At 40.8% G+C, this 27,045-nt stretch overlaps 1 protein-coding gene across 2 annotated transcripts in view; it reads left to right on the plus strand.

Annotated features, from left to right (window-relative positions):
* The first annotated feature begins 19,679 nt into the window (after positions 1-19,679).
* Positions 19,680-27,045, plus strand: part of cables1 (Cdk5 and Abl enzyme substrate 1) — a 38,129-nt gene continuing 30,763 nt past the window's right edge. For both annotated transcript variants that reach the window (XM_041802865.1, XM_041802866.1), the window contains exon 1: positions 19,680-20,404. In XM_041802865.1, coding sequence (XP_041658799.1) covers positions 19,818-20,404 — 587 coding nt within the window. In that variant the 5' untranslated portion in view covers positions 19,680-19,817. The remainder of the gene's footprint in view (positions 20,405-27,045) is intronic.

Genomic DNA, 27,045 nt, shown 5'->3' on the forward strand with positions numbered 1-27,045 from the left:
TGATTTGGATCCAAATTGATCAACAGCACTACAAAACACCTATATTTAAAAGATCTTTGCTGTCAAAAGTAGTCTGGGTGTTTAGTTGCCTTTTAATGATATATTCTTATTGCACATTTTGCTCTCGTTTTTTTTAAATAACAAAGTTTGTGATTGCAGAACTTAAATCAACAATGACATACCTGTGATTTTTTAAAAATGAATGAAAAAAAGGCTTTTGAAAGAAGCCAGCTGCAACATATTTGTATTAGGGAGAAACACCAAACCACTGATAAGGTTCCTTACAATATACAGTACAAGGTTTGTGTTTACAAAGATCTGGCCACTACTTTGTGAGTAAGATCTGAATGACACTGTCCAGCACACACTGGTTTAAATATAGTCCCAGTAGGAGATAAAAACTAGTGAAAGCACAATTATCTGTACTTCAAAGCAGCCAAATTGTCAATACTTCCTCATGGCATTTCAAGCTGTGCCAGTTCTTTCATCTCTGCTCATGGTCCTTTAGGGCCAAGCACTTTGGCAGAGTAGGGAAGTCAGTGATACAACTTGGCATTCTGGGATATGAGGAAAAAACCCAGTATAGGTGTATAGTAATAAACTTGGCACAAAGAGTAAGGAAAATTGTTTTTGGTAGATTATTTCTTAGTTGTAACTACACATCTTGGCAATACATTTTAAACTGTTGGAAAGCCTGTCTGTTTCCCTTTAAAATGGTGCCACATTTGTGAGGAATATGTGGGCCTATTTGTAAGCAGCAGAGCCGAGTATGTGGGTCGCACCCATTAAAAATTAGTCAGTTCTTCTCTGCAATGCTTACTGAGATCTCAGATCTCAGTGGGCAGTGTGGGCTCACCTGTTGCGGACCTCTACAATGGGGCAACCTTGACTGTGGGGCGGAAAGTAATGTACTAACCCTTGCTGGGTTTTTCCTTAGTTTGTGGTGTGTCATTTTTAATTTTATCCCCTCCTCCTTAGCCTACCCCTAACCTTTAGGGTTTAGGTGCCTAACCCTAACCCTCTTTGGGGTTTCCTTAGTTTGTGGTGTGGTGTATCCCCCTCAGTAAATTTTCAATTCTAATTTTTAAAAAAATATGTTGTCGTTAAAAATAGCCACTCACCGTAACCTCTGACGGTGAGCAGAAAATTGAATCATTCAGAACTTCATTCTGGTTCGGCTTCAGTACTGTACTTCACTTCCCGCCCCAGGGTCAATGTCACCCCATTGTAGAGGTCTACAGTGGATGAGCCTAAAATGCCCCACCATAGAAGTCTGCAGCCAGATGCTCTTAAGCTTATTCTGCCATCGACTTTTGTTTGGAAATACTGGCGATCTAAAAAAAATATTCATTTAACAAACAGGAGCCTCAGTAGCACGTGGAAGAACCATACACAGCCACAACAGCCCCACAAATGCTGTTTGAAAAATGGGATGCCATCCAACAGCAGTGTGTGACTAGGCTGGTGACCATCATGAGGAGGAAGTGACAGGCTTGCTCACATACAATAATTGATTAATTTTATTTAATATGATTTCACTTCACAAATCTAATTACCTTCGCCAAGGAGGTTATGTGGTCGGGTCGGTTTGTTAATTAGTTTGTTAGTTTGTTAGCAACATAACTCAAAAAGTTGTGGACGGATTTTGATGAAATTTTCAGGAAATGTCAGAAATGGCATAAGGGAGAATGATTCGATTTTGGGAGTGATCCAAATCACCGTCTGGATCCAGGAATTTTTTTTTTTTTAAGATTTATTTTTGGGCGTTTTTGTGCCTTTATTAGATAGAGGAGGACAGTGGATAGAGTCGGAAACAGGGTCAAGAGTGGGGGGAGAGGCATGCGGTAGAGGGCCTCAGGCTGGATTTGAACCCAGGCCGCCCGTGTACATGGGAGTGCCTTTAAACACTAGGCCACCTGCTCCCCAAGGATCCAGCAATTTTTTAAAGGATTCTGTACTATTGGGAGATAGGGCTAATGGCGGAGGTCTGCGCTGTTACCACTTTACACCAGGAGATGGCGGACATAAGTAACTTCAATCCCAGCAGCATTTTGGCTGTGTTTCCATTCAAAGTTTTGGACTTTATGGAGTTTGAAAGACACACGCCCGGTCGAGGAGACAAGTCGGAGCGTAACAGAGAGAAAGACAGCGAACTGTAGCGAGAATACTCACAGTGCTGGGAGGAATAGAGGAATATTCACCCTCTGCCATGACTTCCAGTCGTCCAGTGAGACCATGGGTGAGACTGTCAGTGCATCTGTTGGCATCAGCAGGCAATACTTTCGCCATTACAGTCCACCTGTAGTAAAGCCAATTCTTTGTCTCACTGTGTGTCCACTCCTCCGGGGAGGGAGTAAATGGAGAATGCTGTGGTGGGGGGCACATGTGGACAGATCCAGGAATTTATTACAGGATTCTTCACTATTGGGAGATAGGGCTAATGGTGGAGGTCTGCGCTCTCTGAATGCTTTTGTAGTTAACTAACTAAAACCTAAATCCTACAGATGTTTTATTCTTGAGTATATATTTTCTAACTTTTTAAAGTAACACAACAGGGTTTGCACATGTACTATAGGTCCTCTTATTTTTAATAACTTGAATAGAAAATGTCAGAATTTACAATCAATACCAACAAAAGCAAATGTGCTATGTAAAGAGAGCTGCAAGCCGCCTTCAACACAGCCTGTAAAGCTGATCAAAGTTCAAGTTCAATTCCCACCTCTGATCTAATTCAAAATTTTGGGGTGGCTGATCAGATTTCTAAGGTAGCCACGGCCACCCCTAGCCACACTCTTGGCTCGACACCTTTCTGCTCCCTCATCAGAGTGTCTGGTCTGATCAGAATTGCTTTGCTTTGTCTTTATTCAATGAAATGTCAAAAAAAAAAAAATGAAAAAATAAAATCATCAGGTCGTCACATTGTATCAACAGCAGCATACATGTCAAAAGTCAAGTCAGATCAGTTTCTTCTCTGCAATTGTTGTTGACAAAAGTTGACAATAGCCTCTTCTTGATTTTGATTGGCTGGTGAGGGAGAAGCTACATTAACATGCATGGTGGGGTTTCCAAAGATGAACTGAAAAACTGCTTACACCAAGGGTTATCAGCACATTTTATGCACTAAAAATGGTGATGAGCATTGGTTTGGTAGAAAAAAAAAAAATAAGAAAAAGGCATTGCCAGCACAAAAAGTGCTGTTAGTGGACACAGCCTTATTCCAGTCTACTCTGTTTCAGCAATTTATAGTCTGGTGTCTTTTGTTTGATGCATTGTTCCTTTAAATTGGCTGACTCTCTGGATTAAATATTTAGGACAAGGAGAACTCCTCTTGTTCCCTCCCTGCTGGGGGAAAATCCCTGGTTATACAAAAACTGAAATAGCTTACTTTCAGAGTCACCACTTGGTGCCACCAGCAATGTTTTCAACATGACAAATCATTCACATTTCCAACCTAGGTGTTTCCTCCGTAACCATTTCTGGGACAAAAGAAACCAAAAAGTGCTGATGTAGCATGAAGGATGGTGTTTTCATAAGTATAAGCGTCTCTGTTGCAGAGTCTGCCACACGCAACTATCCATTATCTTTCAGCGGGACAGAGGAAGTTATCTTGGGGACCTATTGTGTGCTTGTTGAGTTTTGGCTGTGTTTGTGGCACCTCTGCAGTGCATACAGGAGGTGTCAGGGAGAAATAAGCTGGAGTCTCCGATCCCAGAGGAAAGTCTTGGCTCCAGGGGGCCTGTCCTCCCCCTTGGCCCTCTCTTGGCTGCTGGGGAAGCCAGGCATGGAGACAGTAGGACGAGGAGGGGTGGGGGCATAGAAGCAAATGAGCAGGAGAGGTGCTAGCCCGGCTCTTGCCCTCTCACTGACAGGATCTGGTCAATGTCCTGCCGCCAAGGGTCGCGGCCCAGCTTACGCACACAAACTTATCTCCAGTGCATCTGCCGGGCCGCCTGCGCAGTCAGGCTGTCTCCATTGCGGGCCACGAGCGTTTTCCTGCTGGGGGTGAGAGGAGGATGGTGGGAGGATAGAGGGAGGAAAGAAGAAGGGTGGGGGGGGTTGCAGGAGGGAGAGAGGGAGGGACGGGAGGGGGCTCAATGTGAAACTGCCCCTGTAGAGGCCTGCCAAGTCGCTGAGCTATATGGAAAACACGAGCTGCCTCCAGGGTAACAGGACCACTTCTGAATTTCTACAAACAAAAATAGCTCTGATGTCTGGCTACGACCTCACTGTTCTCTGGCCCTCGTCGCTCTCTCTGAGTGTCTGTCACATTTGAATTCCCACACCAAGACAAAGCTCATGTTCAAACCCAAGCAGGCCTCAAGAACAACTTCATTTACTGTTGAGCAAGGAAAAAAAACAAAAACGCCGAAATCTAATAATTGTACAGAGCCGAGTGTATTTATCATTCCTTCTCCTCTCTCGGCTGGAGATGACCTCTTGGTGACCAATTGTGCGGACCTCGATCAAGGTCCCTTTGGTGAGCCATTTCATCATTTAAACAGCACGAGTTCCAATTCTCATGACCTAATGCGTTGTAGAATGCCTGAAATCTGCTGCTTGTGTTTTCTCTTCTCTCCCTCAACCCTTTCTCATCAACAGCAGCAGGGATCCATAACAGGAAAACTAGAGGGACAATGCTGAGCTGTTGGGATGAGGTGGTGAACTACATCAGTGACAGGACTGAAACTTGTCCACTGTATGACTCTTTCTATTGTAAGCAGCACATTGTTCTAAGGAGTTGTCTGACTCCAGTGAGGGTGTCTGGACTCTGCACAGAGTTAAATCATGGATGATGGGGTTGTGTGGTCCAGACCACACCATCATCGTCATTTCAATGGACACAATTTAGGCTGCAATTGCTACTAAGTGCTTCATTGGATTGTTTAGCTCTTATTGTAATTGATCTAATAATATTGTGCTAATACAGTGCTTACTGAAATAATTGGAGAGATCTGACAACACATTGCGACAGCAAAAAGCAAGAGTAATAAATTAGACAGGTATTGCACAGACTAAATCAGAAGTGATACTAGCTTTAAAAATCTTGACTCTAGATCTGAAACAAAAAGTGTGCATTTTCTCAATGTAGGGATGCAAGGATGCACCACTTTGACATAAGCCTTGACAGATTTTGGTCTTGTTAACAAATATAGGCCATCAGGAATCAATATGGACAGATTTCAGCAGCCAGTGTTTATCTGTTGAATCAATTTAATGCTCCATTTGGAATACTTAACTGCTGAAGAAAATTTTTACTGAGCAAAAAAGTCACCTATTGAACAAACTCTGTTCTGTGTCTATGGTCAAACGTGAGAGAAAATGTTGGCATAGTGGGAGTCTAACACCAAAAAAAGTAACAAAAAAACAGGGCTGTCAGCATTATTTCATTTACTGCAACTACTTTAGGTCCTTAATTAGTGCATTCATTTATTTCCATTGCATTAATCGAATGCTATATTTTCCCTTTCGGCAAACTTAAAGTGAAGCCACTGCATTTATTTGGGGAGGGTATTCATTTTTAATAGCATCATACCCTCCCCAAATTTTACTGTGGTACATCGTCAAGTGCTTTGAAAAGCACACTGTATAAGTACTTGTTGGCAAGCACAGCAAGCACAACACACACCTCTAGAGAGCATCATCCAATCATTTATGAAATTGCTTCAAGTCTTAAAAAAAAACAACCAAATGCACATGTATACAGGTACATCTCAAAAAATTTGAATATCATGAAAAAGTTCAATATTTTTTGTCACTTGTTTCAGAAAGTGAAACCCATATATTACATAGACTCATTACACATGGTGTAATATTTCAAGCCTTTATTTTTTGAAATGTTGATGATTATGGCTTACAGATTATGGCCCATTCCTAGTAATACAATGTCTCTATGCAGCCACAGTGATGTAAAATAAGTACATGCATTAATCTTATTTTAAGTTCCATATTTTCTTTAAAAAGAGCAGGTCTGTATCAACACAGAAAATCAATTACCTCTACTTATAGTCTACACAAAATCAGACAGAATAAAAACCAGTTTTAACTGCAAAACAGTTAGATATAACTGTGAAAAAAAGGGGAGATTGATCATCATTATAAATTTTTAAACTATCAACAGGCAGAAATGTCCATTTATTCATCTAAAAAAAAACAAATTTGTGTTTTCATGACCTAATGTGCACATAATCATACAATATAAGGGTGTCCTACTTCCAGAATCCACTTTTGCTGCATGATTTGATAATAACGTGCCATTGCTATTGTACTGGACAACACTGGGATTTGCCATTGCAATTATGCTACACTGCATAAATGGTATCAGAGTCTACTTATGACTGCCATTAGATAAACTGTGAAGCACTAGAATCCACCAAATTTCTATCATACCTCAGAAAAAAGACAAACCAAACTGTTCTAGAGAGGGCCTTTTTAGTTTACTGTAAGCTTTCCAATCATCGTAGGTTCTCCAAAATGCTTCAGGGACTATGAAGGGAGAGGTTATTATTGGGTTGACATTTGCAACCTGACTGCCAGATGCCATTAATACAACACACGTTGGCTTTTAACCTGTACGACTCTGTTCTTTTCCCAGTCTGGCCTCTTAAAACAATACCTCCTTGTAGTCCCAGTTTGTTGTGAATTCAACAGTTCAAATCAATTATATTAAGAAAAATATCTGTGTTTCCTAAATCTCAGTTTTACTGCAGCGGCCTCCTTAACAACAGGCACACTCTGTCTTAACAATCGTTGTAGTGAAAACAAAACAAACTGATATGAATCCTCCTGGGTCTAAACAGCAGCATCTGGTGGTTGATTATTTATCAGTCGTTCACCTGGGGGGGGGGGGGGGCAGTTATTGACAGTTCATATCCACAAGGGTAGGTGCCAATACCCTGCTTTGCTTAGCTACCATTACACCCTTTTCCAGTGACTCTGCTCACAAGTTAGCATGCAGCTAACCAGTTTTAAGTTACATAGTGAAAGCATACAGTTTAACAACTGTGTAGATTTTATATGCTCTTAGCTCTCCTTTGGGTACAAATACAATGCACCAACGCTGTTTTCTGTTGCAGTTAGTTGGCTAAGTACAATAATAATTTACACTTCATCAGATAAGAAAGTATACGCCTAGTAGGCTAGCCAATATGGCCTAACTATCATATCATTGTATTTTTTGCCCTTCTTGGTAAAGGTATTATATCCTGGTATTACAAAATTAAAAGAGATGGTATATTTAAGTGTATATTTAGGCTTTGACTGAAAAACACCATATTCCAGATATGGACGTACACAATAAAAGCACTCAGGGAAAACAGTTATGAACTTTGTTTTAGGAGCAGTGCTGGCTACTGTGTTCAGAGCTGCTTCTCCAGCCTCACTGAATGCCACAGCCCGCTTCTTTCAATCATCATCTACTTAAAACAAGCAAATCATCAGTTTAAACACATCAGTTCGACAGTCACTGCAACACTGGGCTCAAGACCAACCATCTTGTATTTAAGCCCCAGGCTGATGGAGACACTGTAAAGAGCAAACACTTGCTACATGTTGCTGTTATTACACACATCAAACTTCAGGAGGAGAAAACATACTTTTTTACCTTTTTACTGTGCTTTACATTTATCATACAGACATAAATGGGTGATGTTTGGCTTGTTATCTTGCTGCTCTTTAGTGTCTGATGACTGGACTCACAAGTAGAAACACTGTGATCTCGCTAAGAATCAATTATTTTACTCACTTGACTGAGGTCTAGGTATAATGGCAATGTGTAACACCATTTTGACGCAGTCAGGCAAGCTAGCTTTCTGCTACTCTCATATTAATTGTTGTCAATTTAGCTAGAACGCTATTCTTTATGCATTTATTTTAGATTTAGGGTAACAATGCTGCTAACAAGTATTATGTGAAACAACAGGCATTTAAACTGAAAGTATAACTTTTTTATTTTTGTTTATTTATCACAATTAATTTTGTTATTGCAGTACTGAACAATGTTTTGACAAACTGCATATTTTTCATGCAGGTCCAACTGAAATAGAGTAAAATCCCCTCAATGCCATTTTCAGAGGTCCCAAAAGCTGCAATAGATCTTCTGAGTTCTACATGACAGCACACCTGACCCTGACACATGCACACCAATAAACCCTACACTCACAACTCCCCTCATCTGCTACTCATTGGGTGCACTGTGAACGCAGGACATTTAGCACAAAGATAAAACCATACTATGGGTGTTTACAAGGCAGAGTTTAGCCATGTGACCTCCAATGCTTAAACTATTTGACAGTGACTGAGGGAGGAAGGGTGCAGCAGGGCGAGGGCTAGATTATAGCATACTGCTCTTCAACCTTACCAGTTCTCATTTTTAAGCATCAAACGTAATGATTAAATAGAGCTAAATGGGGTGGCTATTAGGGCCTTTTTAGGTTTCACTGTGTAGTTAGATGCAGGGAGAAATTAGGAGAAAATGGGAGGAGAGACGACCTCCTTAATGTACATTCTGTTCTGCTTTGGCTGTGATTCCCAAGGTTGCCTGTCTATGGTGTGTTTTTGTGTGTGTGTTTGTGAGAGTGTGTGGCGGTGCCAGGCACAGCGTCTCTTCTGGCTCACACAGTGTTGACCCTGCCCTGTACTCTCCTCCTACTGTGGGCGAGGCTTGGTGCTGCAGCACGTAGCAACACCGTGCTAATGTGCATACACAGATAGGTCAACAGACAGACAGGCGCACACTCAGACAATTAAGACTGCCATTTTCGCCTGTTGCATTAAAACATTTAAAGCTACGAAAGCAGACATTAATGATGCTTTCTTGTGTTTATTTCTACAATAATGCATGTAAGTTTAGAAGCTCAGCTGCATTCTTTAATCATGTTCAGTGTTATCTATAGTGGGACAATGGCTAGCAGCCTGCCAATCAAAACAACTTTTTAATTGTGAGGTGTGAAATGTCAGCACAGGTCACATTTTTCTTCTGCTCTTAATGGATTGACTGCTTTGAAAGAAGACAAGAATCCAAATAAAACTCTTCACTTCCCTTCATCTCACTCCTCCATTACCATCACCCAACACTCTGAGGCACAGATTTTTATAAGTGAGACAAATATTCCCATGTGAAATGAACTGCAAGGTATGTGAAGGTACATTCCTGCAAATGCTTTACCCCTGATTTAAAGGCATTTAAAACCCCCGTGTTGACGTGTGAGAGACCACGTCTTCCCAGTCACAGCTCCTGATCGTATCTCGCCACAAGCCCACTTCATGTCTCTCACCCACTCGTTTCCAAATGAATATAAATGAGTGTTTTCATTGTGAGACAGAGCAAAAACAGCCAAGTATGTTACCAAAAACACTGGCTAATATTCTTTAAAAGGAGCAAACTGGTCTGAAAGAAAACAAAAGTAGGAAACTCTTGGAAAGGAAAGTTGTGACCGAGTTGTTTTCATGTCTGCTTTTATGCAAACTGCAAGAACAAATGAAAGATGAGTAAGACGCATGCTTAATTATAACTCTACAAATTTTGACCCAAATTAGATACCACAGATTAATGTTTTTTGGCATTTAGCCTCTAAATTTTCCAAAGCATCCCATTCCAACTGCAGCAGTGAAACAGGCCTACATTCCTAGACTAAAAACATTACAAAATGACTAATAGGAGTGAGGGCATAGGTCAAAGCAACAGGAACAAGTCACTGGATGTGACATGAATCTGTACAAAGGCAGTCCAGATTTTCACATACAAGATTAACTATAGACCCATCTCACTTTTTAAAAGGAAATACAAAAAAAAAAAAAAAATATCTGACCTAATGTTCCCAAAAAGTGTTTTCGTCATTACTGTGGAATCCTGAAAGATGCCAGGAACATGTCAGAAATATAAAGGAGGCTTTGAATTACTTAAACCCTGCCTGCCTTACAGTCTGACAGAAAGTATGTGCTAATGTGTTTATGGCGTTAAATGATACTTGTGAATATTTACATACAATAAAATTGTAACTATGACTTTATCAATCATTGCAGGCAATCATATCTGCTAGCTTGTTGAATTTACAAGCTGTCAGATTTACCGACGTTGGATGTCACAAGGCCTGAAATGTTTTTTTCTGGGTTCTTGCTACGACCCGAAGGTTGTCTCGGTGTAAATCTCTCAGTCCAGGACCTGCACTGACCCTCAGAGTTAGCCTTTGTTTGGCAGACGCCTTGGCCCCCTTTAATCTTGTGAAGAGATAAATCCTTTGATGGACCTGGATGGGCTCAGTTGAAAGTGCTGCCCAGCCATCTCCATAGATCAACATAATACGGCATGTTTGATGTTTGGGGGCTGTGGCACACGGGTGGGCTCTTACTCCACGACCTATAACGGCGTCATCAATCCCAGGCCTCAACCGCAGACCCCCCCTCCTCCTCTAACTGTGGACCCGACCACAACTAGTCCTGCCCTCTTGACCACAGAGCACTCCACCAGGATAAGAACATCTGTCGCTGTCAGATGCAAACAGGCAGACTTCTAGCAAAGAAACATTTATTTTTTAATATAATTGCATACTGAAAAGAAGTTAGATGATACAATTTGACATTGATTGCTTATTAATTCTTGCAGAATTGAATGAGCAAGGAGCCTCCCAACATCATTGATAAAATGATTCTAAAGCCTTTTTCACACTTGGCGGCTCCTGAAATGTTTCTGTGTTGCTTGTTCACATGTCCTTTTCACAATGGCAGACTTCACCTGTCAGATGGGAAAGGGTGGGTCTTAGGAGGTAGGACATGATGTATAAAAATCACTGTAGAAGTGGTGGGAAAAATAACAGATTCCAAGGCCACAATGACACCTTCAGCCATTTCATCAATGACAAGATCAACTGTCTCAACAAAAGAGAGGACATGACTGGGGCTGACACCCTGAATTTGGTTGGTCAATTATCTCTCGTCTCGTTGATTTTATATGGGCCCCAAAACTTTTAAAGGAAAATCTTTTTTTTTTTTGTCTTTTAATACTACAACCAGAAGGGTTGTTCTGATTCCAATACCAGTATGCACTACCACTTAAAATGCAGGTATTGGTATCGGAGAGTACATGAGTTTATGCACTGATCTGATATCATTTGGTTTAGCTTTATATTATACTTCGTTTAGCCATCCTAAATGTTAGTGCTATAAACTGCAAATCAATTCTTCGCTGCCGGAAAGCCCTGCATGCCCTGGCTGCCATTGTTAGAGCAGTGAAGAACCAAAGGACCCACTGCAGCAGCAAAGAATGGTGACTATGTGACAGTTTTTTCTCTGAATGTGATCGTCAAAATGCCTCCCAGACTGATGCTGTCATACAGACAAGAAGTGACACAGTTTATCAAAAGTTAAAAAACTTTTGAACCATGAATCATTGCCTCTTACTTGTTTTCCTCTTGAAGCTAGCTCCCACTGATGCTAGTGATGCTTTGAATCCCTTGTGGCAGCACTTTCAGCGAGCCTGGAACTCGTGTGACTTTAATATTTAAAGCCACACCAGTAAGCCTGATATTGAACATCTTTTTATCCATTTTAATTAACTAACAATCATTTATTACTGCTAGTCCTAATGCTTATTCAAATGCCAACCACCATATTGTTTGTCCTTTGTGAGGGTCTGTTGGCCAGTGGCAGCCTTTTTCATAATCACATCATGCTGCCCAAATAGAGCATAATGGAGAGGTAGATAGACCATGATGAAGCCCCCTGTATTATTGTTATTTTTTAATATTCAGGAGTAAAACTCAATAATCAGCAGAAAAACAACTTTGTTTTTTTGTTCTGTTTTGTTTAAAGTGACCAGTTGATAGTCAGTGCATGGGTGTAATGTCATTCAACCAACTTTCTTTGGTTGACTGCAGCCACACAGAAAACCTTACTGTCAAACAGAAAACAAGGAAGCAGCTTCATAACATGCACAGACATGATACTGACAGCAGGATACACTATTGCTACACAATTTTGTAATAATGTGAAATTCCAATTACATGGGACAATATTGCAATTTGCGATTGCAATTATAACACATAACTGGCTTCACGAGTCTACTTGCTTAGTTATCAAGAAAAATGCAGATAAGTGTTTTACAATACTGCTGCTGCTTCAAAATAAAATTTTTGAAAGAACAAAGTTTTTGTTTTTTTGAAAATACAGGGATTTCTACAAAGTGCAATAGTGACAATATAGCACACTTAAAGGCCTTTCTGCAGGCATTTTTGTAAACCTTTGAAGTACGCCTTAATATGAAAATAATTACAGCTTTTTATGCAATTATGTAATTGCACAGCTGAACATTACAACTGTGATTAGATTCATTTTGCAGCACTGGTACACACCACCACCTCTGCCCACTTGCTCAAACTAAATGTTTTCTGCACATTTCCTGCTTTGCTCTCCCATCAGCTTATCCTGACCTCACACATTAAATCAAAAGTACAAGGGGCCTTAAAAGAAATGTTCTGGGTAAAGCAGGGGTGAAAATTTGGGCTGTTTGCGCTCACACGTAAAGTTTAGCTCAAAATACCAGGAATATCTGTTACTTCTGGGTATGTGTGAAAGCACTGTAAGACACACAAAGACAGATAAACCTAAACTAAACAATTCAAATATAATGTATAAACTAGATTTTTTTAATTGCAAGAAGGTGCTAAGCTAGGCCAATTTGTTTGGCTGCAGCTACATACAGTATTTACTCCACAAATATATAGTGCAGCAGGAATGGCATTGATCTTTTTATGAAACTGTTGGAAACAGAGCTGAAAGATTGCTGTATATTATTACTTCATCAAACGTGTTAAAGACTTGATGAACTTTTGACTCATCAACACTCTGGAAAGGATAAAACAAACAGGTTTTTCATCATCCGTTTGTCATCAAGCTTATTACAGCGATTGCATCATGGGGCTGTATGTGTCTTCCAAAAGCCAGAGATTAAACTGAGGTGAACTTCAGGGAGCTCTTCTGATTCCTCTGATAAGACCCTGGTCCCATTAGTGAGAGCGGTCACTGTGTGAAAGCTAAGAGCTGGCCTCACGCAGTCACTCTTATCTAAATCCTTCATCAACACACACCTAATTTGACCACTGCTGCTAATGTTGATAAATCTGATTCCCTACTGGGGGAAATCAGAGTCTGAAATCAAACAATTACAAAATTATCATGACCCTAAAATTACAAGGAATGAAGTATGGGTTTGCTCAACTAAGTGTGATATATTTTTATTGTCTGGCTGCAGTGGGGTCTAACACTCTGCAGATGAAGTCACCATACTTTCCTGCCTCTTTATTTCTGTGTGTGTATGACATATGCATACAAGAGTTTGTCCCGGCAACACTGACTACGACAAGCAGGGACTTTAGCACCCTTGAAATAGCTTGGAAGGCATTTTAATTGCTTTCCCCTGCAATAGCTCAAAATGCTTTTGGAATAAAAAAACAAAAAGGTTAAAGCTTTCCCACACATAGGTTGGATATTTAGAAACAGATATATCTTAAGAATGGGGAACTTCTCCTGCTGAAAGGTAAATTCCATGAATTAATAAAACAATAAATAGTTAGGCCACTAAATTTTATTTCCCTATTGTTGTCTGTGACTTTTGCCCCTTTACTTCCACTTTGGCTCCCCTCACCTTAATCCTATTTGTCTTTCAAAACTCTCCTTTCACTCTTAGCGCTGCAATTATTGCACAACTGTACAATGCTATATCCACTAAGAGGCTACAGTATGTGTGAGTGAGAAAAAATTTATGATGCATGTTGGCCTGGTAGTCTTAAATCATTGTGAAGTAATAGTAGTCATGTGCAAGAAGCCTCACAATGAGGTGCTGAAGTACTTCATGAGTAGGAAACTTCACACAAACACAGGAAGCTCTGCGTTTCTCACTGAGGGCAGGAGTCTTTGCTGCGGTGCTGCAGGGACTGATGGGCCGCTCAGATTAACTGGGGCCAGAGAACCTGCAGTTCCTACTCTTTATTGTTGCCCAGGCTGTCTGCAGAAAGGCATCAGAGCACAGATCTGCAGGGCATAGTGTTCTAATCCTAAGCTAAAGCTAAATGTAGATACACTGGGCATAAGCAGCTTACTGTGCATGAATACTAAAGCCCATTTCCCTGCGCAAAAAGTTACAAAACAGTAGAACTAAAATAACTTTGGGTTTTCAAAATGCAGACAGAACACAAACCATGAACATGTTTGTACATAATTGTCAAACCTTAGAGAGGTTCAATGATTAGAACCCTTAACCTGTGTTAATTGCAGAATGTTAGAAATCAATAACACTGCCGGGGGTTTTACAGTACAAAAGAACGCAAGATTGGTACGACTGATGTAAACCCTGAGGATTTATGAGCATCGGTAGCTGTTGCCAACCGCAGAATGCAGAGGACATGCAGCATTGTGCAGATCTGAGGTCCAACAGAGCCATCTAGTGGTAAATCAGTGGCAGGTTGAGGGTCTACAAAGACCCTCCACAGGCCAATTATGTTTATTTTTTCCAGTAATTCAAGGAATATTTTCATCCATCTTAAACTTTAAGAGTCTATGGTCTATTTTCAAAGTTTTTTTTAATAAGGACAGAACAGATAGAGTAATATGTTAGATTGCCTCTCTTTTACAATAACTTCTTCATTTCTTTAGGAGATCTTCAACATTTTCTACCGAGTACCCCACGTTGGACTGAAATTGAGCTGCTGCCCCCCCCCCAAAAAACAATCTTTTGTTTTCTTCTTGCTGGTTTAAGATCTTACTTATAATTTTCTTCACCAAATATAGATGCCCATCTGGAGTAATTTATTGAAAAATGGCTGCTAACAGCTGAATTCATAATCCATCAATTTAAGTCAGTGATGAGATTGTGGTTGGACAAACATATTGTGCTATGATTACTGGTTCATATACATTGAGAATCAGTTCTTTGAACAAAATGATTTTTAATTAGGGCTGAATTATTAGGTAAAATAATCTATAACAAATTACTACATAGATTAAACTTAGGTTGAACGATTTTGAAAAAATATCCAATTGTCATTATTTTGATTCATTTTGCAGATTCAATATGAATTGCTGTATTGAAGAAAATTATTTTTATGTCATCCACATTTTGATGATGATGAGAAAGTAAGAATATTTTGCAAATAATTCTACAAAATTGATACTTGGTTGATTGCATGTGTAGAGCATATCGTCTCTGCTGCAAAAAAAAAGTAGTGAACCAGTATTTTGACACTAATTCCAGGTTAAAGAAATACTGCAACTTGTGCAATTTGAAAACTGCTCTAGGCCATATTGCAATTTAATCTAAACCTCAATTAATTGCACAGCCTTATTTTAAATCCCACATTGATAAGCAAATGTCGTACAGACAGCAAAAAGAAGAAAAAAGCCTGATGTTCATTGCCTGCAACTAGGCAGTGATGGCTGATGGGTTGGTTGTAATTTTTTCACTCCATTAATTGTAAAAAAAAAAAAGAAAAAAAAAAGGAGTTTCAGATAAAATGTAATACTTAGTGAGTAATTTCTCTGAAATTGTATATTTCGCACATTACAGTGGTTCTCAAATAAGGACTTGGTTTGCCTTGGGAATTTGTACAACCACGTGTTAGTACCACAGCTCCACAACTAAAAAGATGCTGTACACGGTAATGTTTCATGTGTGACAGAGGCTATTTTGCATGGGTATCAATATGGTGTGCCTTGAGATTTCAGTCTGATATTAGCAGTGCCTTAGGGCAAAATAAGTTTGAAGGTTGCTGGTCTATTCTGCGCTCCCTTTTTCACTGTGTGGTTTCAGAGCAATTCACACAGTTGTTGGCCTTTAGCACTGAGATCACCTATGCTGCAGCCAGCCACAAGGGAGCGCTGAGGTATTCTGCCACATTTCCTAGGGCTGTTCTGCAGGCGTATCCATCTGCTTTGCAAGGTTAGCTCATCACCAGGTTTGATGCTAACAGGTGGTGTTGGGATTGGTGGAAAATCTGCGCAGGGAACAGGTCTTGGTGTTGATTGTTATGAATATTGCACTCTCAAAGACCCTGACATGGAAAGTTGATGCAGAAAACAGCATCTTTAATCAAGAATAGCTGATTTGTTTTAACCATGAGGCATAATTAATAATGCCTGATAGGTGGATTTATGTAAAATATAAAAAAATAAAAATGTAACATATAATAAATAATAAAGATATAAAATACAACACAGAGGGAATGATGATAAAATTTTTTCAGTAGTTGTTTTGGGGCTGTTTTTATAGCTGTAATGATTTTTCAAAAATTACCTGAATACAACATTTATTTTCTCCTCACATTTTCTGAATTTATTAAAAATTCTGGGGCCTGATGTGACCCTCAGGTCGCCAGTTGATGAGCACTGCTGCTACAATGGTAAAAACAGCACATTGGTAATTCATCCTAGCAGGAGTGAATGGTCTCAAGAATCAGTAAGTATCTTTATGAGCCCTCCAATCTTAGTAACCATTGGCTGGCAATCTTTGGTTAACTTTTATGATTGCCTCTGGGACCCAAGAGGGTCTGGCTGCAGCCCTCGAGCAAACCTCTACGCTGGGGCATTCGGCTGGAGACCTCTACGGTGGGGCGAGACCTCTATGGTGGGGCGAAACCTCTTCGCTGGGGCGTGACGTACATTGCCCAAGCCTACGCTGGGGCGTGCAGCGTGTTAGCTGTTGTTAGCATGACCTAGCTGTTGTTAGCATGACTACACCACTGTGCTTATGACACATTAGCATAGCCCGTACGCTGCGTATGGGGCTAAATTTGGGCGTGCAGCAGCACACCCCAACCCCTACACTGGGGCGTGCAGACGCCGACCCTACACAGGGGAGAAGCCCCAGCATACGGGTCTACGCTGGATTGTGCAGTAGCAGACACCGACCCATATGCTATTAAAACCCGACTGGTTCGGTTTAGGCGTTTAAATCTGACTGGTTAGATTTAGGGTCTGCCTGTCGGCAAGCGGATAGAGCTGCAATTTCGTTGTGGGTAATATACGTCACGCCCCAGCGTAGAGGCCCATGGCTTGGGCAATGTACATCACGCCCCAGCGGAGAGGTCTCCAGCCGAACACCCCAGTGTAGAGGTTTGCCCGAGGGCTGCAGCCAGATGCCTCCCCTGGGACTGGGTGCCAACTTTTGGGCAATTGTAGTGTTAAAGTTTAATGCATGACCATGTTGGCTGGTAAATCTTAATCTAATAGGCCTACATCTATGGTTTTCATAGAATGCCTCTTGTTTAATCTTTAATCACATGGGCTAAATATATTCATATCAAAATGCTTTTAATTAAAAAGATACATTTTTGATGAAACTTACATTTTTGAGACATTGTAATCTGAGTGTGTTTAGATCAATATGTCCCCTCTATATGTCAGCAAAATCAAAATAAGCCATGGTCTTTTTTTGGATTACTACATCCAGTGGAGAAGCACCTGTTCATCTGTTTCCGGGGTGTCTCAGTTAAATAAGTTGCACCAATGCTTCTAAAGGTTCTACGCAGACGACATCACACTGCAGCGGAGGAAGTAGTGACTTCAGCATAAAGAAACACTACCAAAAAATCCATGTCTTGAGCTGTTTACGAGTATTCCAAGGTGCGTAAATAAAAATATTCTTGATTCTTCAGCTACTATTTTGTCCTAAAAGCAGTAAAATATTTTGCCAAAAAACATGTTTGTTCCTAAATATTCTATTGTAAAAACTCATGGGTAAAAAGCCTCCATCTAAAGCCTGGACAAGCTGTGTCACACTATGCTTGTGTTAGTTGTGTTTCCACAAAGTGGTCCGGTTTGGCATGGTACAGTTTTGCCATCACTGAGCAAATAAACTCTGATCTTACCTGTTTCCTCAGCTGATGTCTGTCCACTCTTGGGAAATATGTCTCTTTTTGAAGATCAGATCATTTGGCTCAGTTAGGTAGAGCTGGTTGTTTGACACTTCATTTGGCACCAGTTTCACTTTTTCGATGTGGATTATAAAACGACAAAGGATGGAGGGAAGGAAACGGGAGCTAGCAACAGTAAACCTCATTGAAGAGCTGTTTCATAAAACAGGCTCGTTCATGAACAACACATCTTTACTCCATCACTGACCTCACAATGTTCATTCAGCTGATAGTTCAATATAAAGCATGTTTGTGACAAAATGAGGACTTTTTGTGTTAAAGGGGCTCAGCTAGCCTCTTAGTGCAGTGCAAAACCCCTCTAGTCTCTTGTCTCCCTTCATCTGGATGGATGACACTAGTCGCTGAGTAATTTGTGATACTGATCGCCTTCATGCCAGGTAAATCTGTTCAACTGTGGGGGAAAAAAACACTTTTTTGTAAAGTGTTGGGATTGTACTCTGTGTATGTAGAAATGTCCTCATAATAAATGCAGTGGTGAGGTCTATTTAGAGTTGTAAAGTACTTTCCTCCATTCCCATTCATTCCTAATGGCCATACCCCATTTTCTTACCCAACATTTGGGATCACCTTAGTGCAAACAAACTTATCTGTCTTACTCTAGGTATATGATAGTAAAAAATGAGGCCAATAATCTTGTTGTTAACTCACACAAAATAGGTCTTAGATTTGCTTAAATAAAATCATGATTTGTTAGTATAAATGGATGCTTTGGCAGTTCAGCTTTTAAGCTTTTAAGACACTTTTGTTGGCTGAAAGTCCACTCCTCATTTCTAAAGAATTCCAGGGAGTGTGGAAATGTAAACGCTGATTGGCTTTCTCAATACAGTTGTGCAGATTTATTGCTCAGATTGAAAAGATTTTTACACCTGCTTCTCATTACTTTATGTAATGCACACAGTCTGCTGATATATGATTGGTCAGTACTATTTGTAGTGGTATACTACATATGGAAAGCATAACACCTCACAGAGCCTAACAAAGTATGGTACTGTGAAGTTTCTGCATCTTTTTGGAGAATCTGCATAAAGAGATTAAAGACCCCCTATGGCACCAAACTTACTTTAGGAATAGGCAGTATTCTCTACATGCAAAGTTTTATCTCACCTTTCATAAACCTACATATGCCAATGGCTACATAAAATAATACACAATTTATATTAAAATGTCCAAGCTCATGGTCCCCTGTAGCCCTTTTTGGCTTTCCACCAATCCACGATGGTATGTCCTCCCACAGGCTACTGTCATCTAAAAACCACTAGATGGCATATTTTATTGGGCTATTGCCAAAAACATCACACGCATTGCATGTCAATCAGACAGATGGCGCAATTGCTGCAAAGATGCTGACTCGCACAGTTGAGGAAAATGATCTGTTTTCTCAAAACAGACAGAAACAGGGCCTCATTCTGTCTGTCAGCGCCCATTGATCACTGTGCACACAAGTGTGCTTTGTGCAGACTGAGGAAGCAGAGAGCTGCTCTTTCGTCATGCTCATGTGAAATGTGTAATGCAGATCACAAAGTTGGACATTTCTTTTAGGAAACAACATCAGGGGTAAAATTGTGTTCATTAACTGATATATTGCAGGTTAATCTGATATGGAGATTAAAGTTTAGAGTGCGTAATTTTCTCATTCAGTCTCATAGAAGCGAGAGGAGGTATTAGCAGGCAGGAAAAGGTGAAAAAAACACACATGTATTCCTGACAGCCTATTGGTCCAAATTTTCCCTGTGCTGCCACAATACTGCACACACGTGACCTCCCTGTTTTCACCCAGTTAAACGCATGTACTTAAAAGACAGGCCACTACCATTCACCAACACAAGCACGATTCACACAGTATTCATGTCAGAAAGGTAAGATCGCTGCTGCGGGGACTCGGATCACTGGAAGTGGACCATGGCGGCTGCCACGAGCAGCAACACATCCACAGCCACGCTACAGATCAAGCACTCCAGTATCGAGCATACACGGAAACGCATAGACCCAAGGAGGAGGCAGGCGGCGTTGTCTTTTCTCAGCAACATTTCTCTAGATGGACGACCCGTGCAAGACGACGCAGACAATCAAACCGGGGAGGACAACTCTCTCGAAGCACGGACTAGACAGAGCCTGGTTTCCCCGGAGCGCTCGGCGTACGGGGCGGCTGGCGCCGCCGGAGCCGCCGCTGCTGCTGCGGCCGCGGCGGCTGCGACCACGGCCGCCCAGGCGCTCGCCTTTGCAAACCAGGCTCTCCTCGCCAGCTCTCGGGCCAGCTTCGGGACGGGTCCCACGGCCCCTCCGGTGGGTTCAGACGCTGAGGGGGACGCTTTCGTGCCCTCGACGTTCAGCTCTCCTTTCTCTGCGGTGCCAGCCTCGGCGAGAGGGAGGCTGCAGACGTACACTCAGGGAATCCTACCTGCCCCCTACTCCAGGCAAACCTCCCAAAACTACTGCCTGGAAGGCGGACAGATAGCAAACTCTGCCATTGAGCTGCAGAGGTCAAGGTAACAGTGTGAACTATGGTTTTTACTAACTGCCTGGTGTTAGGAAACATGCAGCACAGTGTGACTGGGTGAAAGCTTGTCTGCAGGATGTGCAGAGTGAGGTTGTAATACTGCACAGTGATGTTATCATACCAAACAAAAACTCACCTAAAACAACAGAGAAGCCTGCTACTGTGTGCATGCAGAAGTAGACAGTCTGCATGCATGGTAAATAAATAATCCATGCAGTCAGTCCTGCCATCAAAACCTTCTTTTATAGCCATTATTAACCTATGGGGTTTCCCTTGATTTATTGCAGTCTGATTGTTTACATTTATAATCACAATCAGCTTTCAAAAACACCCAGATAATTCTTTCACTTGTTGAATTTAAGAAGATTATCAGGTTTCTCCAATTTAGCATATTAGCTATTATGGTAAGATTTAATTTTATTTATCAGCAACATCAATCAGGCTAAGCTCTTTGGTTTCCCTTTCCAGTCACATTCACCAGAGCTGCAGATGAATGAACTCCAGAAATAGTTCTTAGATTTGGTCTGTCAGCTGTTTTCAAAAGGTACTTTTGGTTCCTAGCAACAAATTCCACCTGGACACAACAATACACAGCATGAGGATAAAGTGCAGCTGTTTGTTTATTTGCTCCATGCAGGTGTTTGCAGCCTCATGACTCACAGAGACAGATTGGGTCTGATGTGAAGTCCAGCAGCTGTGGAGCTGTAACCTAGTTCCCCCAGAGAAAGGACTCAGCAGCACGCCTCATTAGTCTTTCTTAATTTTTTTTCTTCCACATTCTCTCACGCCCTTTGTTAGATTTTACTACCCTCTGAAATTATTTTTAGTGAATGTCAATCTAAAATCTTCCTCACACCTGCTGCCCCCTCCTCTGCAAACATCCTGTAACTCTACACTCCTGTCCATACACATATACAACAAGGGTCTCGCCTCTCCATGTGCATGCCTTTTATTTGCTCTCTTTCTTTCCACTCCGTCCTCATGTAGGAGGAAAGTTTGGAGGGTGTGACCTCGCCACAGGAAAGCTGTCAGTAACAGTCGTCTCATGGTCCTCTCACTGTCAGAACCTGCTGTCAGATCCCCTCCCTCTCTCTCTTTGCTTTCCATTCAGAGCTTTCCCAAATCCTCTCCTCACTCTGCTGCCTCTGCCAGACTCCTCAGGAAGCTCTTCTTCATGCTGAAATAGTCAGTGACCAGTTAGTCCCCCTTCCTCAACTCATGGAAATTACTCTGTAGAACTAGCATTTCAGAAGTCTTAATCAGTACTTCTGGAAAAGAACGGGAAATCACAGGAGTTGCATAACTCCATACATGATTAATATGTTTGAACAGAAAACAAAAGAAAACCCTTACATGTAAACTGTTTATTGCAACTTAAAACAGAGCTGAAACAAATCACAGACTGGAATAAAGTTTATGTTAGTCATAAACTATTCTCTTTTTTAACAGATTGTGCTTTCCCAGAGTCAAATGTCTTTCAGATTTACCTTGATTGTAACAGTTCAATGACCAGCACAAGGAAAATATAGTTTTTGCTCCTCCAGTTTAACTAGTTCTACATCTTAGCCAAAACTGACTTGTTGCTAAGCAACCCTAATATTCTTCAGCACTCTTGCTTCCCCGTTTGTGTCCATGGTTACCACAGACCAGCTACTTAGTAACATGTACATTTATCTGTCTTAATGCATCATGCAGTGAGTGAGACAAGACCTGTTTTGTGATTCAGAGGTACCAGCTGGATCAGTGGCACTCAACTGAGCTAGCCTCAGGAGCAGGGGTGGAAAGTAACTAATTAAATTTACTCAAATTACTGTAATTGAGTTTTTTTAAGTAACAGTAACTATACTTTTACTTAAATACACTAGTCTTGTACTTGTTCCACTTTTATTGACTACACAGTAGCACATATAGAGAGAATGACTACACATCACAACCCAAAACAGCAAAAACTGGAATTGTTGATATCTCAGTGTTAAAAAAAATTCAGAGTTGATTTTAACTTCCAAAGTGTCATCTTAACTCTATTCTCAGTATAATGTCTTCCTGCGTCCTGCTGGGGTTCTTTTGGTCATATTTTCAATAGATTGATGTTGTTATTGTTATTAAACACATTTGCATCATGAGTGAAGTAATCCACCATGTCAGGGTCCCACCTGTACTTTAGGTGGTCCTAAAGGACGCAGTGCGTATTCCTCATCAGTATGAATTGCTTTTCTATGAGGTTGACTCTGTTTTGTTCTTGCCAGAGGAGACCCACCTTACCACAGATATTCAATAGTGACTGCAGAGCTGTTGTAATTTCAAAACTTAAAAAATGTTCAACGTGTAGTTTAAGCTTATGTAATGACAACCAATATGGACACTTTCAAAGTGTTGAACTATATATGAAATCAGTTAAAACTGTCAATTATGCTGTGTAATTGACTTTATTATAGAGGTGTTACTTTACAAGAACGACCATGTTGGAGAGCAGAAGTCTGTTATTCTTACCAATAAGGAAATCTCACATTTTACTGTACAACTCCTCAGTTACTACTCGGTACTTAAACTTTAAAGTAAACTTTAAATTAAATACCTTTCACTTTTACTTAAGTACATTTCAACCAAAGAAACTGTACTTGATTATAATAGTCAATAGTTCACCAGTACTTTTTTCCACCTCTGATATATGGAACAAAACATGACCACAAACAACAGGAAAGCATGTCATTGTAGATACCTAAGCTGACATGCATGAATACATTGTATTTTATTCCATTCCCCTTGGTAAGGTATGCATTTTGTTTTCTTCATTGAGCTACATTATAATACCCGTTCAACATGATAACTTACTGTAATCAGAACGCCTGGCTCAGGCGGGGTGATATATGTGTTCCCAGTGATGCTGCACTCTGTGTCAGCACTCATGGAATAACCCTTGTACTCAGTCAGAATGATCTGTAGAATGTACAAAGTATTAGATGAAGTCTGAGTGTTGATAGACACTTGACTACTGAAATCGGCTTTTGAAGCCAGTTTGTGGTGTTTGCCGTGTTGAAAATACTGTCTCAAACTACCATTTTACAGACAAAGAGATGGAGCCTAGGGTAAGGCCTGACCCTACCCCAGGGCCTTAGGCCTTCTGACAAAAAGATAATGCTGGCAAGTTGTCTTTTCAGCCATGCCCCTATATGCATCATTATTATCCTTCTTAAAACTACAGAAGATGACTTATAATAAAAGCCTTCCCCATACATTGTGGGCCCATAAAGACATGAACTATTCCAACTAAAATCATTTTTTTAAATGTTTAGTACTGCTGTAAATATCAGCATTGCAATATGGGCCTCAAGTGGACACTCAAGGAACTGCAGTTTTTTGCACTTCTACATTTGTTTCTTTTTACAACACAGGTAAACTGACACACCAACAAGACTGTTTCATATATCCATTGCATGGATATGTTTCACAATGGGATACGCAGCACTTTTGATTGGTGATTGGAAGAACATTTTGCCTGTCACATTCGTTATGGGCCAATCAGAGTGACGAGACAAAATGAGGTAGTAGGCATGAGCAACTCTGATAGTAACCTGAGCTCAACAGACATGCTCTGCCTCAGTTTATGAATGGTTGAGCTTGTCCATGGGTAAAAGTCATGCAAAGGTGAGTTGGGAGGGATGAAAAAACATCTTCTCTGCCAAGAGAAGCTTCTGGTGTGGCTCTTTGCATTTGTTTTAATAATGAAATGCCATCCAGCTCTGATTATCCAACTGCTGCTATACTACTGCTGCATCCAAGCTATTCGCTACACGAGCAACAGGCCTTGCTGTCAGCTTCTAGTATTATTAGAAGTACTAGTACTATACCCAAGCTGTAGCTACCACCTCCTTCTCCTCTAATGATGCTGATTGGTTGGATCTGTTTTCAAACCTAGCACAAACATTGTATATTGGAGTTTTGCAAGATGGATTTGCCTGATGAGGCATGGAGTCTGGACAATCCATCTACTTTGGAGGGTTACAACACTGGAGGTTCTACCATAAATTCTACATCTTTATTTTTCAGTTTTAAGTGGCTATACCCAAGATATTCCATATTCATATCACCAGATAGGAAAATCTGCTGATATCATGCAGATAATATTGTGCATCCCTAATAGGCAGCCATGGTTCTTTCCCCAGCCATGTCACAGCATTGAATTTTTGCCATCTCATTGCTGCATAGCCATTCTGTTCTGTCAGTTTACATTTTATGAAATTGTTAAACCCTGACTGTACCCCCCTTTAGGAGTGTGCTTGGAGGACATCCATACAAAATGAATTCTAATGTAGAGGAGTAAGCAACCTGTTGATGGAGCGCGGCCATATTCCACCAGTGCGCAGACAGACGAGCGCTGTGCACAGTGCCGGGTTTGTTTTCCGAGGGCAGCTGGTGGAAACGTGTCCAGAGGTCCCTGGCTGGGAGAGGCAGGATGCCCAGGGCTTTCTGAGAAGCAGCCTGGCTCTGGGCTCTGTATTTTTTTGTATCCTCCACTTCCTCTCCCAGGGGGCATCAGAGACACACTCTTCTCTCAGACTTTTGGCCTTCTGTGCTGCTCCCATTCAGGAAGTCGCAAAGCCTCTGATGTGCAGCCAGAACAGACTCTCTGAGGCCAAAACTGCTTAAGATCATCTCCTTGACAGAATCTAATGCATGAAAGTGATGGATGATTTTTTATTAAGCCTCTCCTTCCACTCCTCAGCCTTCATCCATCATGAATCAGCATGCCAAAAACTGTGCTTTAAAAATAGCATTCCTATTACCACCAGGCCTTGTCTGCCCAAGGTGTAGGCGCTATTTTCACTCCATCTTTTCCCCCCATTAAGCATAGACGGGTTAAATCTTCTCACATGCCCTTTCAGTAACATTCCCATCACCTTTTTTTGTGAGTGCGCTCATGCACTTTACAAGACTTTTTTCAGCATGAGGCAGCAGAGGCTATGACTGGAAAACAAGCAGCACAAGCTGTCATAATGGTCCTGTGGAGTTTTGTGCACTGGGGTCACATACTTCTGGTTAGGAGCTTGATTGTTGTTCGCTGAGGTCATGGTTGGCATAATCACTGGATTATATAAGAATGCCTCATTTTCCTTTACAGAGACTCTCAATGAATGTCAGATCATGCAGGAAAGCCCACAAGAGTATAAAAAACACACTACAAGGATAAGTGATACATATGTTTTACTTGGTGAAATCTGAGGTTGGACTCTGGAGGGAAATTTCCACATTATTGCTTGTTCTGTTTCCCACCATGGAGAGCTAACAATGCCTCATACAGTGTGTTAGTGTTGTCAAAAAAACAGAATTTTAAAAATTGAATAATACTAGGATAAAGTCAAAAGATATCTGCAATGAATACAACTCCTAGGCAACCAAAACTGGGAAAGTTATTGTTTTTAATCATCCAAAATTCAAGGCAAACTCTTTGATTAGTTTGACTGCAATATCTGATTTATTAATACCTCTCTCACATAACCACCTCACATTGTTTTAAACCTTTAGGCACTTTTTATAGTTTATTATCACCATAACTGAAACAGCATAGATTTAAAATCCACTGTATCAGAAAATACAACCCCATTAAAAAAAGGTGGGATGTCTAAAATATAAATAAAATGAAATGCAATGATTTGCAAATCCTTTAAACCCGTATTTATTAAGTAGGAACAGGGCCATGTTTACCATTGTTTAGCATCCCCTCTTCTTTTAACAGCAGTTTGTCAACATCTGGTAAGTGTGGAGACCAGTTGTTGAAGTTTTTGGAGAGGAATGCTGTCCCATTCTTGTCTGAAACAGGATTCTTTTTGCTCAACAGTACTGTTTTTTCTTTGACTTTTCATTTTATGATGCACCATATGTTTTCTATTGGTGAGAGGTCTGGACTTAAGGCAGGCTAGTTCAGCTCCTGGACTCTTCTACTGTAAAGCCATGTTGTTGTTGTGGATGTGGTATATAGTTTAGCATTTTCTTGCTGCAAAATCTGAGGCCGTGCCTTGTCCACACGGAGACAAAAACGATGTATTTCCATTTCATTTTGAAAAAGCTTTCTGTAAACACAGGATCAAGACCTCCCTGATAGAGACATTGTCTGGATAGTTGCATATGTTGCTCTAAAACCTCTATAAACTTTTCAGGATTGACAGTGCCACTCTGGACATGTAAGCTGGCCTCACAATGCACGCACTAATGCAACCCCATACCATCAGAGATACAGTGAAGTTTGAGAAATCTCATGGTGTTAATAACACCCTCGACACTGAGATCGTCCCAAAGTCTGACACTGAGGAGGAGGAGACTCACATCCTTATTGTGGAAGGCTTTCTGCTTTACACCTATGAACCTTTGATCGACGTGCTGAACCAACGTTACTTTATTTCCATCCCATATGAAGAATGCAAAAAGAGGAGGTGCTCTAGGAACTACACGGTGCAAGATCCACCCGGCCTGTTTGATGGCCACGTCTGGCCCATGTATTTGAAACACAAGAACATACTGTGCTAATAGCAAGCTGGATGGTCCCTCTCTGCTTTAGCCCACCAAAAAGTATTACAATTTTTGATCTGACCACAGAACAGCTTTCCGTTTTGCCTTACTTCATTTTAAATGGGC

Source organism: Cheilinus undulatus, linkage group 13, assembly GCF_018320785.1.
Source record: "Cheilinus undulatus linkage group 13, ASM1832078v1, whole genome shotgun sequence".
Taxonomy (NCBI): Eukaryota; Metazoa; Chordata; class Actinopteri; order Labriformes; family Labridae; genus Cheilinus; species Cheilinus undulatus.